General features: G+C 28.8%; 1 protein-coding gene across 2 annotated transcripts in view; it reads right to left on the bottom strand.

Annotated features, from left to right (window-relative positions):
• Positions 1-6,109: 6,109 nt before the first annotated feature.
• The window catches only part of LOC129963191 (long-chain-fatty-acid--CoA ligase 1-like), a 66,307-nt gene continuing 51,970 nt past the window's right edge, over positions 6,110-20,446 (bottom strand). For both annotated transcript variants that reach the window (XM_056077361.1, XM_056077362.1), the window contains exons 15-20: positions 19,824-19,912; positions 18,508-18,624; positions 14,396-14,539; positions 11,018-11,119; positions 10,094-10,165; positions 6,110-6,453 (exon numbers count right to left, since the gene is read on the bottom strand). In XM_056077361.1, coding sequence (XP_055933336.1) covers positions 6,316-6,453; positions 10,094-10,165; positions 11,018-11,119; positions 14,396-14,539; positions 18,508-18,624; positions 19,824-19,912 — 662 coding nt within the window. In that variant the 3' untranslated portion in view covers positions 6,110-6,315. The remainder of the gene's footprint in view (positions 6,454-10,093; positions 10,166-11,017; positions 11,120-14,395; positions 14,540-18,507; positions 18,625-19,823; positions 19,913-20,446) is intronic.

The following is a 20,446-nucleotide window of genomic DNA, read 5'->3' as shown; positions in this document are numbered from 1 at the left end:
ACAAATTTAATATATAATGCATGTACCAAATTCCATACATTTAGCTCAAATCACTTTTGCGTCATCGTGTTCATCGGCAGATAGGCATAATTCCTTAAAATGTGGGTTTCAGACTCAGAAGAGATTTGGAATGTAGAGATTCGTCAAAATCTGGAGCTTTTATGTGGTATCATATATATATCTGATACCATATAAAAGATTAAACTATTACATACATCAAAATTTTAAATAAAAATCCTAAATCAAAAAAAAATCAGATACATGTAATTAAACAAAGGAAATAGAACTGTCATTAGAAACACCTATTCTGTTCAAATACATATTAAATCTGACAAGACAAGTTAAGGTCACAAGCATGTTGCTGTCATTAAGTCATCAAATGCGTATTTAGATTCAGATCAAATAAAATGACAGCGAAAACCATGCATTCAAAATTGCATTTCTAAGTTGAAGATAACGATAATCTTTTTGTTTATATGAAATGTACTTCGCTAATAAAAGCACTTCATTCTCTATGTGCATTTACAAAAAGAATATTATTCTACAAGATTATTTATTTGATCATTTTCGTTTATATACTTTCAACTCAGTTTTTCAAACTGAGCTTGCGGTTATAAAACAGAAGTAAACAGAACGTTAAGATGCTAAAAAGAAAAGAGAATAAACAAATTAAAAACGAAATCTCAGATAGAAATTTCAAGTTATCATGTGAGAACATTATTATTTTTTAAGTCATTATTTGTCTTAATTAATTTAAGTCATTAACCAGTTTAAACCGGTTTGAAACAATCACGAGACTTCTCTATCGGTCTCTATCCCACCCTCCTCTCTCTCTTTCTCTCTCTCTCTATATATAACTTTCATTTTCAATTTTGCTAGCTGGCAAACAAGGTTTTCGAGCTCAACCGATTTTGAGATGAAAAAACCCCCATCGTTTTTCTAAATATCGACGCATGCGTAATCTGATAATCTCCTGATTGTTTCAAACCGGTTTAAACTGGTTAATGACTTAAATTAACTAACAATTCGTAAGAATTCAGAAAATGAATAATTTGGAAATCAAGTTGTAACTTTAGTTGGCAATAAACCGCCAAATGTGACAACTTTCTGCATTATTTTCTAATAATCCTAAAAACGAAAAATTGATGCCTCGGAAGCAATAAATCGCCAATTTGCTATCACATTTCTATCAAGTGTCATATTTTCTATTTATTTCATTTCATACAATCACTTGCTGAAAATTACATTTTTCTAGATTTAATTTGCAGTAGTAATTAACTTATTTTTTAATCAGAGCTTTTGTAAATGTGATGGCAACAAGTTAATGAAAGCTAATTGTTTGCGATGCTCGAGCAGATTAAATTTTATTTTGTGCTAAATTAATTGTTGAAAAAAAAGGATTTAATTACATTTTTAAAAATTCATTAAAAATAGAAATTTAATTCATAGATCAAAACATTAATATCATTGAAAGGATTATTTTTTGAACTTCAATATGATGCAAAAATCAATTTTGTGCTGTAATATTTTCGCCAATAAATCAATCGCCAGTTTGTAGCCAACGCATTTTCAGGCTTCAACAATTTGTTGATTACGCATTTTGAGGCTTCAAAACCTCAAGCTAAAACAACATCATGTTCTCACATGATAATAAAAAGTATCGAATACAGCAAAAGGCACGATAATTCCTAAAAACAATAACCAGACTGTATTGGCAGTTAGTTATTAATAATTTATACATAAAATATCAATTGTCATTGAATATCCACAAATAATATAAAATATATTATTAGATGTAACTGGAAGAGTAGCTCCGTTTGTTTGTTTTTTTACTTCCTTCTTCGGATTAATATCCAATGATTTTATGTTCTTAAAGAATTTTAATTTGTCATTCACTTCCTGAACACTTATTTTGTTGTCTTCTTAAACAGCGAATGTCTGTCTGCTTTCATAATTGCCGTATGAATGAAACTTGAAGAATAAAAGAAGCATCGTAGTACAATAATTTAGAGAAGAGTTTTTTCACTGATTATGTGAGTCACATTTCTATTGTTTTGTTCTTTCAATATAATAGTATTTTATTTCAAGTTGAAAAATTTAGGAGAATTCTTTTCTCATACAATTCCGGATAAGAATATCATACATGAAGTGCTTTTAGGCATGATTTTGTCAGTGCTTTATGCAACTAAACATTCTCGTTTGATATTTTTATTTTGGTATTATATGGTATTTTATCTCGTTTGGTACTGTTATTTATTTATGTTTTTTGGTCTTTCATTGGTATAATATCACTTTTATATAAATTCATATGAAATATTCAAAATTGCCTTTTCCATACTCATGATATTTTTTGAAATTATGTTATTTTCTTGAGTTAACTGCGGAGAAAAATATCAGAAAAAAAAAAGATTAAGACTACTCTCTGTAGTTTATTTTAACAACGATCTTAAAATAAACTAGAGAGTCTTTAATAAATAGTCTTTCGGAAACTTTTCACATCTATTTAATGAAGATGTTAACATTCCTTCTGAATAAAATTGTGGACCTTGGGCTAGGTCACGAGTGCTCAGACTTTTATTTTTATACATGAGAATTGTATGCTTCTTAGTATAAAAACCGGCAATTATCTGCTAATTTTATGCCATTGGTGAATCCTAATTACGAAAGATCAGTCATTTGAGTGAATACAATATTTTTACTGACTCTAAAGTACGATGTTTAGCGGTTAATTGCTGATGTGGGATTTATACACAGTACCAAAAAATCGAATATGTATTTTTAAACACTTTTTTCTCAATTGAATAAAACCAAAATTCGATATAGAACTGTAATAGTAGTCACAAGATCAAAAACCAAATTTAATTTATTTAAGTCTTTACGCTTTTGAATTATCGCATTTGTGTGTATTAGAAAATATTATCACATAGACGGTAAATCCTTTGACGAATTTAGCTAAAAATGTGGTACATTTAAGCATTAAAACTGTGAACCAAATTTTAGATACCTAATCTCTTATATTTTAGAATTGATGATGTCGTGTCCGTGTTACCACCGAAAGGGGGAGCAGTAGCTTCTGAGGGTAAAGATCCCTGAGCACCCGAGGGCAGAAGTCTGATTTCTAGCTCATGAAACTCACACACATTCGCTTGCACAATCCATTTTTACAGGGGGGCACATTCACACACCTCACAGATAGAACACAGATGAAGAACAACCATGCCCGAACCGGGATTCGAACCAAGGCGGCCAGATCACGAGGAAGACACGCTACCCCTATGCCAGGACGCCGGCATATTTTAGAATTAAAGCGTTACATACATTCAGAAGTACAAATGGTCAACTACTTGATGGATTTGGTTCCAAACTTGATGCAGACACTATAGATGCTAAATCTGTCTACTAAATTTTATCTATCTGGCTCTTTATGGTTTGTGTGTTCAATTATACCCGGCTCCACACAGACAAACTTCTTGTGAATGAATTTCGCTCAAAATTTAATAAAATTCTACAAATTTGATATATAGACTATATATCAAATTTCATCCGTCCAGCTAAAAGCGAGTTTAGTTAGTATGTTCAGAGATATTTATTATTTCTAAAATGTGTTTTTCGGACTTGGGAGATCTCAAAATGGAGATTCATTAAAATGTTGAGTTCGAATTTCTTTTGACGATTACATTACTGTCTCTTTGTGTACTTGGTATGCAAGAAAATGAAAGATGAAAAAATGAAGTTAAAAAAAAAGAGCAAAAAAACTATCTTAAAATGAAAAAAAAAAAAAAAGGATATTTATTCAGTTATGTATGTTAGCCTGATTTTCATAATGTTATAACTATGTCTCGTAAGCAACGATTCATTATCACAATTTCGATAAATTGATTAATTTTTTAAAAAATTGTTATCGAAAAGAATATTTTTCCACGATTCGGAAATCAGTGCAGATTTATTTAGAAGTCCTCCACATTCAAGAATTCTTTCTAGTTGCAAAAAGTGAGGATTTATTAAGATATAATCACAGCGGAAGATTTACTCAGGAATTTAAAAAAAATGCAGACAATCAAAATGAGTTTATCAAGTGAGTATTCTATGTTTTACTTCTGCTGTCAACATTTCCTTTTTTTTTTTTTTTTTCTTGAAACGAATACAAAGCTTACAAAGATGAATAGTATATCAGTTAACAGAAATAGGATTTTTAAATGACTTATGATATAGTATATTCAGGTTATATTTAAAACTCTGTTTAAGTTTAAAAAGAATTAAAAATCGTAGACGTTTCGATAAAATCAATAAATTAGTGATAATCGAGCCTAAGGATATAAGCATACATAGAAAGGCTCAATTTCTCAATGCCATTTAGTCATTCTTTTGCAGTCAAACGAATTCATCTTTATGAATTGAAACAGTTCTGCTCTATTTATGATTTTGTGAAAAAAAAGAGATTATTTATAAAAAATTCTATTGAATTTTATTGCAAAGTTTCTTTTTGTCATTTTAATAAATACAATAGATAATCAAATTCTTCCCTTTTTTTTTCTATTTTATGAAGTTATTCTAAATAAATCAAATAACTTAAATAGTCTTTTTAAAAGTTACTGAACAATATTTTTATTCCAATTATAGAAAATGAAGATAGAAAATTCAAAATGTTTGCAGTCTGACATAATATATTTACAAAATAGTGTAGTAAATACGCTTACGGCAATAAACTTTCTTTGCTATTTTGCGCATACACTTTCGTCGAGTTTTTAATTTCAGATCTGCTTTGCTCAAAATGCACAATAATATTGTTGTATTACCCTAACGATATTATCCGATATTCAGAATATCGAACAACAGCGTGGAGATATCGTACAATATCTTAAATTAATAAAGAACCACTAAAAAAAACAGTTAAATTATTTTTCGAGAACAGGAGAAGGTTTAAGGTATGAAAGTATTATTCAGATTAATCATGACAGTAGCAGGGAGACCCAGCTTCGCTCGCCAGTTTTTATTTATTTATTTATTTTTGTGAAAATATTTAGATACGAATTATATACTGATACATACGAATATGTTTCCCTCTTACCTACATAGGAACTGCTCATTTAAATAAAAAAAAAATCATGAATGCATTTAGTTTAACACACTGTCTTTTGGAATTGTACTTTCAATTGGTAAGTGTTTTGCTTTCTTATTTAAATGAATTTGGTTCTATTTTCATAGTCTTTTGTTGTTTGATTTGCTGTGTTCTTACTTGGATTAAAAAAAATTTGGAAATGATTTTATCTGTTATTATATAATTATCTTTAATTTTGTGATACTAATTTTAATCTCCAAAACCTCAATTTCCTGGGATTTTCGGGTCACGAGGGGTCAGTTGATTGGACGAAAGTCAGACCCCTCACAGAAAAAATCCCTGGTTTGAATCCTTGCCTTAAGGTGACCCTTGAGAAAGTCTTCAGGCCGGATTCTTTTTATCTTTTTGATTCTTTGGCTATAAATTTAATATTGATTTCTAATAATCCTTCTAATTTGACTTAGTTTAACATGTTATTCGAATTGGTTAACTCCATAATTGCATTGTTGCTATTGGATGTGAGCCGAATATATCGTATTTAGATAATATCATATAGCGCCATCTCACAAAATTTTGACGTACCAATAATTTATCATCCTATGGGAAGCGCTACAAACATTTACGAAATGGTGCTATATGACATTGCCAGCATGAGAGCAGAAATAAAAAGGTTCTAATAGTTAATTATAAAAAAATTGTGTAAAATCGCTTTTTTGTCAGGAAAACTTTAAAAAACAAAACTTTTTCTAAATATTGTATTATATATTGTATTGTATTATATTATATAATATATATATATATATATATATATATATATATATATATATATATATATATATATATATATATATATATATATATATATATATATATGGTATACAAGAATTGCTCATTTTAAGTTATAAGATTAAAAAAAACAAAAAAAACGTGGACAGATTCTTTCAAAACAAAATTTTGGAAAATGGCACCAGTAAAATTCAGTCATATAAATGTGAAACTGAAAATATTAATAATTGCTTAACAAGTCTGTGAAAAAAATATTCATTCCGATTATAAAACAAATCATTTTATTAGCATAATATGTCTTAGAGAAATGCTTATCGCTAGTCATATTGTCAGTGGAGATATCCATAAATTAAGTCAAATTCTGCTAGTATATACACACAATGCCACGCTCATTTAATGTACTGAAAAAAGTAAATCAAAAAATATATAGCGTTTTTTTCACAACTTATTCTTTAAGCGTGCGAAAGAGTTCATACTAAATTTTTATACATAGCATCAATCTGTGGCATGAAAACTTTTTTACAGTCTGGTCTTTTAGTCTTCAGCGTGGGTGTGAGAAGACCATTTTCTATGGTAAAAAGTTCAGGATGAAGATAGAGATCCTTTATCTAATAAAAGAAAAAAATAATATATGTGTAAACTTAAAGATTATTTATATTTTTTGATGAAAATTCTTTAGACAAAGAAAAGCAAATTTCCTTACGTCTTCTCTAACCTAAAGTTAATTATTTTCTAAAATCATTTGATGTAAGCTTTTTTGGTCAATGATACTTTAAATAGAATATTACGAAAAAAATAGAATAATCCATTTCCCGTTAAGAAAACTTAAGCAATAAGAGAAAAGTCATCAGGGATTTATCGCGCTGCTTTCCCGCATCTTATTCGAAAAACGATTTTCCTTTTTAGACAAAGATTGTCTCTTATTATAGTTCCATTATGCAACATTTATAATAATAGTGTTATAGTATAATGAAAGGGAAAATATTGCTTTAAATAAACCTTTATGAAAATCTTTGCAAAAAAGTTATTATTCCCCACTAGGGTCGTACTAAGGTGATTCTAGGGTCCAAGTAAACCTATAAATCTGTGCCTCTCTCATAATTTGCTACATTCTTGCTAATTTTCCATTTCCTCAAAGGTTCCCTCTCCTCTGGGCTTTGCTATATATATATATATATATATATATATATATTACTATTGATTAGCAAACTGTATAATTATATAAGTAGTTTTATCAAAATGATTATCCTTGAAACATAATATAATGAACTTTATTAATGAAAAATACCGAATACACAATTGAAATATAACACTATAGAAAATAAATTATATATTGTACATGCTTCCTAAACGATTTTTGATTTACCAGCAATTTTTATGCAGCATATAATGCATATTCTAGAATTCTTTTTTATTTGCACATCAGATTAAGACAATGAAATACCCATTTTTTCAGTGGTCGTTCTTTCGTCTCTTTCTTCTATATGCCTTATTGGTGGGAACAAACTCACCATTCCTTTGTACAGATTTACTCTCAATTGTCAGGGGTAATTCAAACTGACAGAGTGTAAAAGATCACAAGCATAAATTGTGCCGATTCAAGAGTTCCAATATTATGATATTTTACATATTTTTTTTTTTTTTTTTTTTTTTTTTTAGAAATATAAAGCTGAATTAGATTAAACTGAGTATTCAATTCAAATATTTGCTATCAGAATCTACTGAAGCATGTGTTGGGGGCATCAAATGATTTGTAACATTTGATTAATTATAAATTCATCTGGAAAACCAGCGCAATCAAGCGCAATATAACTGAATAGTAGTACATGAATTTGAATTATCGTCTCTGCTTGACATTGGTTTAATCACCAACTTAAGCCATCATTGACATATTGTACTTATGTTACCGCCTGTTAAGATTCTATGATAGTAGTTGACTATATAGCGACGTTCTGAATCAAGGGCAGAAGAATTATTCCCTCCTGATATCTGTAGTGACCGGTGGTATTTTAATTTTGCCTGTCATATTCGGATTGTTTCAAATTTCCAGAATTCAAAGCTTCCTAGCTTTTTTTTGGAAGGGGGGGGGGAGAAAACATAGACTAAAGATAGACTATTTATAGCATTTATTTTATTATCGTAGTCTTTGGAATACAATTCTGATACAAGTGAGCGGCTTATCTAATGCAAACAGGATTTAAGACATAATCAAGAATGATGATTCTAACCTTAGTAGTTGTAGCATTGTCAGGCTAGCTCCCCCCCCCCTAAGGAATTCGATTGACACTTTAAGATACGTGACCCAGATTACACCACGGATTTTGGAATTTTTTACGTTTTTTTACAATTGCAATCAATCAATTTTTTTTGGTTTGCTGTTTCCGATTATTCGGCATTGATATGGAAACTCATTTTTCCTCCTCGGGAGTTTTCATCATTTGCAAAGTTATGAAAGCAATATTTCTCAGCACCACACATATACCGATAAGAGCATAGGCATAATCTGAAGATTTAAAAGGTCTTTATGCTCTAAATGTCGTGGTTATTTGATTTCTCGCATTTCAAAGCTGCTGTTCGTCGCAGAGTACTGTTACCCATCTTAAAAAAGTATCCCTCCTTCTTTGATCGACAATTAATGTTTATCGATTAACATTTAGCTGTATTCATAAAAGCATAGGTTCTCTAATATTTTATGTTCCTTCCCTGAGATCCCGAATACGAGAACAAGGAACCGCAGAAAGGGCAAGATAAGGAAAGACATGGACTGATTCATGGTTTCGCTCAAGCTCAGCGGTTGTGCGTCCCCCCCCCCCGCCGCACCTCCTCCGGGTCTTGCTGCGTGAAGTGCGTCGGGATGCTGTCTATTTTGGATCAAATGCAAAAAATGAAGTTGTCAACAGGCGGTCGTTCACGTTTATGTAGTGTGTTTTCAAGACAGGCCATGCCATTTTTCTTGGTTATTAGGAAATAATTTGTTTACATTAGGATATGATTATGATGATTATGATCCGCAAACAAAAATTAAAAATTAAAAAAAAAAACATATCTTACAATAAATTGTAATTCAGATTTTCAGTAATTCTAAGTATTATCCTTTAAATGCATTTTATACCCCCCCCCAAAAAAAAGAAGTAAATTAATAAGACAATCTTGATTTTTTTGCTATTGTTTTGTGCATTTACAGGACAGAGTTTTGTATATTTGCCTCTATCTGATAGAATCCGAATTCATCAAGATCAATAGGAAATAAATCAATGTCAAATTTAAGAACAATATTCAAGTAACCAGAGCCATTAAAATATAATAAACACTGAAAAACGGAAATCATCCACGCATGAAATGATTCATTTAACTTTAAAACTTAAACTAAATAATTTCAGTTAGAATATTTTTTTCGTACATGCGCAGCTAAAAAGAATCTTTATTTGAAAACTTTACTAATTATGAAAACTTTGAAGAATAAAATATAAAACATTCAAACAATTCAGTTTCATGTATAAGAAATGATGCTAAACCCGAAAGTAAACAAAACTAATAAGCAGTATTGAAATTGCTAGAAATCAAGATAAAAACTAAATTCTAAAAGTGATGCTAAGTAAGAATAGAAGTGTAATCTTTTATTTTGAAAATTTATAAAATTGGATGCCTAATATAAATGCTAGCAGATGTGCACGAGTCACAAGAATTCCCACAAAAAAAAAGATTGCCGAAAGCGGAAGACATCATTACGAGAACAAACAACAACGGAAGTGACTCTTTTAAAAATTTATAAAGATTAATTTTTAAGAAAATATGACAGCAGCATGTAAATATTTATAAATATAATTTTAGTCAATAAAAGTATTCGAATTTCATCATGAAATAGTTATTCCTATTTTAATATTAAATCATAGATCAAACCTGCTTTGTTTATAACACTATCCAATCTCATTCATATAATAATAGTATACACTCAAGGGAATTATCTAAACAAACTTTTTAAAGCTTATTAGAGTAAATATTTAAATTTGCATGAAAAAAGATTCCATTATAGATTGTGCCCACCTTGTAGATTGTGTAATATGTAATAAATATCTGTAATGGTGCGAAAAAGGGCCTTTTAAACTTTTAAAACATTTATATGACTTATAAAATAGGTATGACTAATATCAGAAAAAAATAGCGAATTTAGCATGTGAAAAAATAATAAGTGAAATAGTCTCTAATTTTCTGAAAAAATGAATCATCAGAAACTGAAACTTATTTTACCTGTTCGAAAGACTTTAATCCAGCCTTTTTACCTAGTTCTGTTATGTCTGTAAGGATCATCTTTTTAACTGCCTGTAAATAAATGAAAATGAACTTCAAAATATCGTCAAATATTCAAAATTTAATGAATTTTATATTTAGATCGAGTTTCGAAAATGTATACGGAATATTAAGATATTGCTTTAGCAAAAAGTTTTATACAATAAAGTGACTTCTTAAATAAAAGAGATAATTGAATTCTTGGTTCAGTTTTTTCTATTGACAATCTTTTACATTACTTACAAAAAAAGTGAAGATATGAATAATTGATGTTGTTACTTTAAAAGATATTATGCCCGAGAATAAAAATTATAAATGAAGTTTCCAAATTTTATTTCATTTCTTTTTCTTTTGACTTAAGTTATTTGTATAGGTATCATTCCCACTTTGTGAGATTACTAAGCTATTATTCTGACCTAGATACATAACTATTTCTTCTTATATCTGTGGTAATCCTTGTTAAAACAGCTGCAAACAAAATATTTCCTTGGAAAAGCAAATTGACCTTTCCGGTATGTGAATAGGAAAAACAGGAGAATTATCGCTTATCTAAGAGATTTATATGCAATATAAGTAGAGCATTCACTGATTGGAAAAATAGCATTTACAAATGTGCAAACCTGGAATATTTATATTCAGTTCTGCAATTACACGTTCCGTTATTTTAACGAAACGATTCTGCCGATATTATCGAAAACTGGTGGTGTTTGACCACATGGTGGTTATTTAAAGACTGAATTCAAGAGTAAATGTTTCTTAAATTTCTCGAGTATCCATGAAGAAGCAAAATTCAAGAATATATTTAAGACATGGTTTGTAATATTTTTTTTGTGAAGATTGTAATTTAGTTCATTAAAATATAAAGTTTTATATAAAAATGATTACTTCATTTTGGCATATTTCTTTCCAGCTTCCTTCAATTTCATTCAATTTACACCAATTTCTGATCGCTCTTTCTTCTGGTACGATGATACCAACTAAGCAAGCCTAGGAAAATATAATTAACATAAGAAAATGCATAATTACGATTTAGTTATTTATTAAAAATTCATTTAAAACGCATAGTATAAATACTATAAAGTCACCATCCTACAGACTTCCATTTGACGAAATTTTCTGCAGTACACCGATTTTGAAAAACATTTACATTCTATATCACGGATGGTAATTTTTATTTAATAAAGTATTTCGAATTAGTTTTTATTTATTTCATCATTAACAAGTCCAACAAATTGAATATCACAGCCCCTTCAACCCTTGATTTATTAAATAAAATAGAAAAGTATACAACATTGTAATTATATAGGAATAATTACATTTCAAAGCATAGCATATTGTAAATGTTATGAAAGGTAATAAAGAGATTACAGAGTGGCCACAAAGTTTCTCCCTGATTATAAAAAAATTTTAATTTAGCATATGGTTGTTTCGGTACAGTATAAGAATGTTTACGAGGACTTTAATAAAACCATTTACACCAGCCAATTTTAATGTGAGCGCACTTAGTAGCTCGAAGAATGTCAAAGCATTCCAGTTCTCGCCAAACATTGTCCAATATTTCGGTTTTCGCACTAACACAGTCTCTGTGATCCTAACTTTGAGTGTATCAGTATCTTCAACTGGCATTGCAAACTCTTGGTCCTTTATATAACCCCAAAATTGACATTGAAATGTAATGGCCGTTTTTAATTTATGGAACCAGGAAACACGTTGAACTTTCCCTTTCTTGGCGCCATTTTGATAACAATCGTATATAAATTTATTGTTTCTGCATTAGTTATGCTATTTGTTGGAATAAAAACATTAAGTGCATAACTATTTCTGAGTAATAATGTTACAGTATTATATTCAAAGGTTTTCTTTTGTAATAATTTTTTTATAATCAGGGAAAGACTTTGTGACCTATAACCACCTTGTACTCACTGTATTTTTTTTCGTTATTTTTTTGATAATTTCATGATTTTGCCGTAGCCGCGCTGTAGTTCGTCTCAATGAATTCTTGATACTCAATTTACTATAGGAACACGTGATTTCTCTAGCTATACTAGACGCCATTTTGAATTTTAAAGGTATGAAATGACTTCACCGACCTTCTTGAATGTATATATTATTGATAAACTAATATCTATATTCATATGCATTTGAATATGTAAAGAATGAAATTTACATGAAAGGTGCAACAAAAGGAAGGAAAAATAGAGAAATAAAGCTTTATAAAAGTTTATCTGAAAGTTTTATTTCATTATATTATGCTTGAAATCCCATTGTAGTAAATACGCAGTAAATAAATTGGCTACGAAATTCTTAATAATGCACATTTGTCCTGTATACTATTTGTTAAGAAAGCAACGCAAACTTTTGAATATTCAGGTATACACTTGCAAAAAAGAAATGAAATACATTGATATTGTTCATTCAGACAACACGGAAATGTGAGGCACTCTTTTCTTTCTCTTGTTTCTCTATATTTATATCTATTCTAATATCGAAATAAAATTATTCTTTCTTTATCCCTTTGCTAGACAAGGAAAATATAATTGGCGTTCTACGTGTGTTAGAGACATTCGATGCATTGAAGTTTTCATTCATACTGCAACTCATAATTAGATTTTCGTTGAGAGGGAATGGTCTGATTTCATTTCAATCAAAAGGATGCTTGAGATCTAATGAGATTTATAGGTACATCTCATTTATGTTCTTAAAATAGCAAGTTCCCATCCTCATCTTTTCCTTTTTATAGTAGTCTTAGAGAAATCTAAAATCATTAACTTCAGCAAGATATTATTGAAGAAAAATCGTGGACTGGGTAAATACAATTGTATTTCACAATGTTAAATCATATGTAGGTATAAGTAGTAAGTAATGCAATTTAATCTTAAAATTCTAATGAAAAAAAATCAGCATTTAATTTAAGGAATTTGACGGGAAAATAAATGTTTATTTACATAGAAAAAATCACATCCTAGTAACCAAAACATTACATGAAAAACATCTGGAAATTGGCAGATGTTTCCTTACAGGATTGTGATGACTATAAAATGAAGCAAAGAGTAACGGAGTATCAAATGACAATAAATTCGATGAGAAATTTGCAAAGAATATTCCATCTAAAGCTCTAATTTAAATTGATACTACATTATAGAAGGACTTTTCTTGACGTGCTGTTTTATATTGTCTGTTATCTTTTAACCAATTAAAAATGATTTTCTCTAAAGCTGTGATTCCCAAACCTTTGGTTTGTAAAGTAAATAAAAAGATATTTAAATAATCGTGAAACTTTAATAACTGAAATTAAATCAGCAAAAATAAAAAAATAAAAATTTTCTGTTGATACGAAAGTGATATTAAACTCTTAAAAATATGCATACATGATACAAAGTACATTTTGATGTATTCAAAAACTGTAATATTCATTGGAAATGTGCGTAATTGAACAAGCATCACTCGAATATCTTTTCACAATACTTTAAGTCTCTTATACAGATCTGATGACGTCATTGCAAAAGTCAAAAATTTCCATATGTCCTTGGTAAAATATTTCCTTTTATGTAAGCCCACATTTTCCAGGTGTAAAAGACACATGACACTTGGTTTCAACATCATACATAATTACATAATTGAAACTGTATGATACATTATGAAACCATATTGAAGGTTATAATAATTTATAATCAAAAATTATGATTTTGAAATATGCCTATTCTCAGTAATTTTATTTTCAAATTAAATTTTGCTTTTAATTTGCACTTTTCTCCTCCTGAAATTGAATTAATATATCATTAAGAATGTTTTCCATCCATTTAATATTGAAACAGAGTCGACTTCGTTTTTCTTTGCGGATTATTTCTTTTTCCAAATACTTGAATAGACGAGGATAATGGTCATTAATTCCTGTTTAAACACCTTTAAGTGTAAAAAAGTGAAGACTGCGATTGTTAAACAGTTTCAGCAATTCCTTTTCGCTACCGGTGAGTGCCGGGAGGAAAAAGGATAAAAATACAGCTGTTTCATTCTCTGAGATCTACCAAAGAAGCTTTTATATATAGTAAAAACATCCTTTGAGAATAAAGATTTAAATAATTTATCAGCTTTAAATACGAACGTTACGTTAACAAACATGATATAATTTCTAGCACACGTTCTCTTTTTTGTGTCAAAACGTTGTTTGAATTGAATTATTACAAACGCTACTCAGTGCATGGACATTTGACACAGGATTAATTAGACATTTAAAATACTACAAAAAAAGGTAAAATTACTTACTTTCAGACTCTCGCCATATACAAATATTTGTGCGACATATTGACTTGTCAGGTAAATGTTTTCGATTTTTTCGGGGGCAATATATTCACCTTGGGCAAGTTTAAAGATGTGCTTTTTCCTGTCGACTATTCGAAGAGCTCCATTCTAAAAGAAAAGAATTCAAACAAATTTATTAACAACAATATATCATAAATTGCTTTCGTCGCGAAGAGGTATTAACGACGATGTTCTGGTGATCTTGGTTTTGATCGTGATTGACGGAGGAATGAGAAGATGAAATGATTTTTTTAATATAGTTAATATAGAAAAAGGCGGGGATTCTTCAATGGTATGTTCACCGTTGCATGAGTAAAAGGCTGTTGGCTGGGAATGAAATATGTGTAATTAAATAAAACATCATGTATATAGAATTGCCGAGACAGGATAACGAACTAGACTATTTTCCCCCTAATATCATGCATAAGATTGATACGGTATCATCCGATTGAAATATTTTGTATGACTGAAATATGAAAACGCATGAGGTCGAGACTTTCATTCGGCTTCAATCGAGTCCAAAAACTTATATCTACTGTCTAATACTCTCACTCTGTATCAGTCTTGTGTACCTGACACTTTTGTTTACTCGATGCAAAGTATCAAGTTGACACATTATCACTCCACTTCATTTCCTGGTTCATAATATAAAAAAAAATTCCTCTCAGCAAGCTGGAAGCTTAATTTACATCTACATTACTGTCTGGCAACATAAATAGTTAATGTTTGAATGTTTGAACAATCAAAATTAGGACTCGAAAATCACTTTTCAGCCCCTAACTTCTAAGATATTGTAAAATATTAAAAAAACTTTAATTAAAAAAGTTGTTCGTCTTAATGAGACTTTAATCTGGTTAATTGGATTTATTTTTCTATCTTCAGTATTAAGAAAGTTATGGCGAAATGAAAATTTCCATCCCCCACCATTTTCAGCTAGTGCCATTTACGAACTGGTCTGATATTTTTACATTTTTAACAACATATACCACGCCATTTAAAATCCAAACAAAATTAATTACTCTATCTTGTTCAGAAGATAAAATGGACAAAGCGGTGGTGGTTTTGGGTTCTAGGAATCATGATCGGTGAAGAATGGAAGAAATTTTTCAGAAGTCTTGTCGTGAGAATCATTACAATAGGCAGTCTTCCTATAGGAATTTATCTAATAATCCTAATACTACGCAATTCCGATTCGAGTAGTAAATTGTAATAACTAAACATGAATACATTTCTCCTTAGAAGGATAAAGTTGGCTTTATTTTCTTTGCTGAGATGAAAGGAATAATTTCTGCCTTTGGGTTTCGGAAAGTGATCATTAAGATCCGCCCTACTTAGAGGCTTCCTCAAGGAAATATTTAGAAAGGAGTAATTTGTACTTCCTTTTGTTAGGTGATTATGACTGTTCGATGACAACTGTGTCATTAGAACAGAAGGAGAGAATTTATCTAAATGTAATTATTAAATAATTTTTTATGATAAATAAGAGACAGGAAAACAAATTGATTAGAATGGAATCTAGTTCATGGTTTCATTTATGAGTGGCTATCAATAATTTTAAAAATATTATAGAAAGGATGCATATTTTTTTATAATTTATTCATTAAGAAAGATCGGTGAAGAGGACTTTTTTAAGTGAGGGGGTCTTATCCGAAATAAGATCGCATAGAATCCCAACAGAATTAATGGCAATTTTCATTTCTTCTTCTTCTTTTAGATTCCTTGATATTTTAAAACAAAAATGAATAGCAATGATTTTCTTTCTAATTTACTCATCAGGAAATGTCAGAGGACAGGACTTTTTTAAGTCATGGATCCTTATTCGAAGTAATATAGCATAGAATTTCACACTTTTGTTGGGTGATTGTGACTGCTATCTCATTAGATCAGTAGGAGAGAATTTATCTGAATATAATTATTAAATAAATTTGTTTATGACAAATAAGAGACAAGAAAACAAATTGATTAGAATGGAATCTAGCTCATGATTTCATTTATGAGTGGCTATCTAGAATCTTAAAGTATTATAGACAGGAAGAATGTTTTTTTATAATTTATTCATTAAGAAAGGTCGGTGGGGAGGACTTTTTTAAGTCACGGATCCTTAACCAAAATAAGATCTCACAGAATACCAACAGAATAATGATAATTTAAATTTCTTCTTTTTCTTTTAGATTCCTTGATATTTTAAAACAAAAATGAATAGGAATGATTTTTTTTTAATTTACTTATCGAGAAAGGTAAGAGGACAGGACTTTTTTAAGTCATGGAACCATATCCGAAGTAAGATCGCATAGAATCCCAACAGAATATGAAAATTTTCATTTCTCCATCTTCTTTTAGATTCTTTGATGTTTTAAAACAAAAATGCGTGAAGTGTGTATTTAAAGTGTATTAGAATTTCTACTTCCAAATATCATATAATATCATTAGAATTATGATAATGTTTTGAGTTTGATTCGTCCATCTGTATTTAAGTTTTTAAATTCACTGATAATTATATAGCAATAAAAACATGCATACAAAAAAAATGTAGTAAATATCGTCGCAACGATCGTGTACGTAAATCCCAATACCAAAATAACAAAAATATTTGTAAAATTTTCTAAAAATGTGTTTGACAGTTTATTAAAATTAGAGAAAAAATTGCGGGGAAAAATCACTATAATTTAAAGCTTTTTATTGTTATTTTTTTAATGATGTAAAAATATTTTTTCTGCTGAAATAAGCTTGATATTGAGAAAGAGCTCAAAAAATTTAATCAGTCTTTAATTAAAAATATAATGGAAATTTCGAAAGTGAAAGTAAAAATCTTTCTTGGCCGGACACTTATTACTCATGAAGTAATTATGAATTTCGAAAGATATAACTCTAGTAGAAACCTTAACAACAATTTTTTTCCATCGTGCAGGCCACATGACACGATTCACAGATAGTACGCCAACCAATAATAATATTAAAATTTTCTTGATTTAATTCGTTTCATGAAAATCTCATTTTAATATCCATTTTCAATTTAATTTTCTTCAAGTAGCCCAAATTAATTATTTCCTTAATATTTTTGGATTGAATTATCGTATAAATGAGATTTCGAAATTTTTTTCAACCTAAAAGAGATCGTACGAGAAAAAAAAAGATTGAAATTCATCACTTAAGAAATGTTTTTTTGATTTATTATATATATATATATATATATATATATATATATATATATATATATATATATATATATATATATATATATATATATATTGACATCAGAAAATCTGATGATATCTTTCTACATGTTTTCCTCTAATGGATAGAGTTTTGTTCTTGAGTTTTTAATTCATTTCCTTCAGCACTAGAGTTCTGAAAAATTTTTACAATTCTATATTCTTAATGACAATAAAACATTTAAAGTTTTTTTAGAATTTCTTTTATCAATCCATCAATTAATTTTTATTAAATTTTAATTCCATATGAAAAGCGACATGATCTTGAGAAGAAAATTGATTGCAAGATTTAATAGCATATATATGGTATGGCATTTATATGCATATGCTATGAAATTTAAAGAGTAAAAGGTAAAACATTATATGTTTGAAAATTAAAAACATGTTTTTATTAACGCACTAAAAAAATCGATAAGTTTTTCTCAATAAAATGTGAAAGCATAAAATGTTGAAACCAATGTTATAAAAAAAACAAGCCAAAGGGTATTTTATTAAAAAAAAAATTCTCTAATATTTTTTAAACATTAAAAATCAAGTAAAAAATGATTAAAAAATAAATTGTTTGTTCTTACATGCTTTTTTTTTATTCTCACGAATGTCTCCTATTTTACGATTTTATTCTGACTATCAGATTTCAATAAAGAGTATCTTTAACTTTTTAGAAAACGGAGAACAATGTTTCATTAATTTAATTTAACTTATTTATTTACTTTTACTACTTAATCAGGAGAACAACTGCTGCTTTTGTGGCAAATTGAGTCAGATATTACCTCTTCATAAAGCTTTCATTTTACTTACTAATACAATTTATGTCTTAGCTCAATTTTTACGTCATAACTCTGGTACGTAATAATATGTACATACCTCCATCCACATTCCTATATCTCCGGTATGCAGCCAGCCTTCTTCATCGATAGTTTCAGCTGTTTTAACAGGATCTTTTAAGTAACCTTGGAAAACATTCAGTCCCTTTATGCAGATCTGAAACAAAGTCGAGTCGCAAATATAATGCAAACTATATATAACCATACTATATGAGAACGCATTATTTTTCTTTATAATAAGTGTATTTAAAATACGTAATTCCTTTTTATGCCATTCCTCTAGATATACAGCACCGGATGGCAAGATCTTTTATAGAATTAAATGCTTATATCATCAATAAATCTTAATATTAATAAAAAAAATGAAATCTACTATCGTAAATTTCAAGTTATTATGTGAGAACATTATTATCTTTTAAGTTATTATTTGTCTTAATTAATTTAAGTCATTTACCAGTTTAAACCAGTTTGAAACAATCACGAGACTTCTCTCTCTCTCTCTCTCTCTCTGTGTGTGTGTAATAATAATAATCTTTCATTTTCAATTTTTCTAGTTTTGTAGCTCAACCGATTCTGACATAGAAAAAAAAACATCTTTTTTTCTAAATACTGACGCGTGCGAATCTGATAGTCTCATAATTGTTTCAAACCTGTTTAAACTGGTTAATGACTTAAATTAATTAAGATCATTCGTAAGAATTCAGAGAATGCATAATTTTAAAATTGTTGTAACTTTAGTTGGCGATAAATCACCAAATGTGACAACTTTCTGCATTATTTTCTAATAACCCTATTTTAATTAATTGAAATTATCCCTGAAACAACAATCTTTATCGATTAAACAAACAATATTTTAACTTGTTTGGTTTATTTTTATAAGACGTTGCTCGAGTTAGGCAATAACACTGTGATTTTCAAGGAAAATACTATATTAGCAGAAGAGAGATAATGGAAAAATATACTGTGAAAGCCGACTAAAAATAAAATTACATTAGCAGACGATAGATATTTCAAAAGCTATAGTGTGAAAGCCGACTCCAAAATAAAAGGAAAAGGGATAAATAGCCAATTTGTTGCCTTCACTTTTTGAAGCTCCAAAAACCTCAAGTGAAAACAATATCATGTTATCACATGATAAAATCTACGTTTTTGTGAAATCATTTTAAAGTTTGATTGCAATTCTATATAAAAATTATTTGTTTATAATTTTTCTCTTTAATTATTTTCCCAATTTGCAGCTTTTTCTGTATCTGATAGTAAATAATCATTGTTCGTTCATTATGATATTTCGAATTCTGAGAGCAAAAGTAGTACGTATGAAAATTGAATTAAACATATTTTATGAACTATTCTTACTTCCCCTTGGCCGTTAATTGCGTAATATTCCATCTTGGGAACATCGACGAGTTTGATATGACAGCATGGCAATGGGGGACCGACATGACCTACAAATAAAGAAAAAGTTCATTAAAAGATTGAAATAGCAGACACTAACTTAAATCAAAAATTGAGAATAATACTTCTCTAATTATTGCAAAAAAAAGTTTTTTTTAATTAGTAACCAATAAAAATTTTGCCTTCATGCTATGCAGCTTAACTAATTCGATTGGTAACAATGAAGATAATTTAAAATAATCCCAAATTTCCTTTCCTTTCTTGTTTTTGATTTTCCTAATTTTTTCTAAAGGATGCATCATTAAACCTTTTCCAGTTTTCATCGTCATCTTAAAATTTAATTTAGATGTTTCTTGATCGTTATGATTTTTTTATACTGATATTTATACAATTGTGTTAAAGCTGTTAATTACGTGCATTATAATTTGTAAAGAAATACGTGCATTAAATTCTAACACACTATTGAGATATGTAACTGTAAACAGCAATTTTGTAATCTAGAAATTTTTTTCTCTCTGACTTTTTTCATATTTCCACAATATGGTTAATTTTAAAATATATATTCATAGTGTAAAGAACAAAAT

The sequence above is a fragment of the Argiope bruennichi genome, chromosome 3 (assembly GCF_947563725.1).
Source record: "Argiope bruennichi chromosome 3, qqArgBrue1.1, whole genome shotgun sequence".
Classification (NCBI taxonomy): domain Eukaryota; kingdom Metazoa; phylum Arthropoda; class Arachnida; order Araneae; family Araneidae; genus Argiope; species Argiope bruennichi.
The sequence above is the reverse complement of the archived record's forward strand: the minus strand, read 5'-3'. Positions and strand labels throughout refer to the sequence as shown.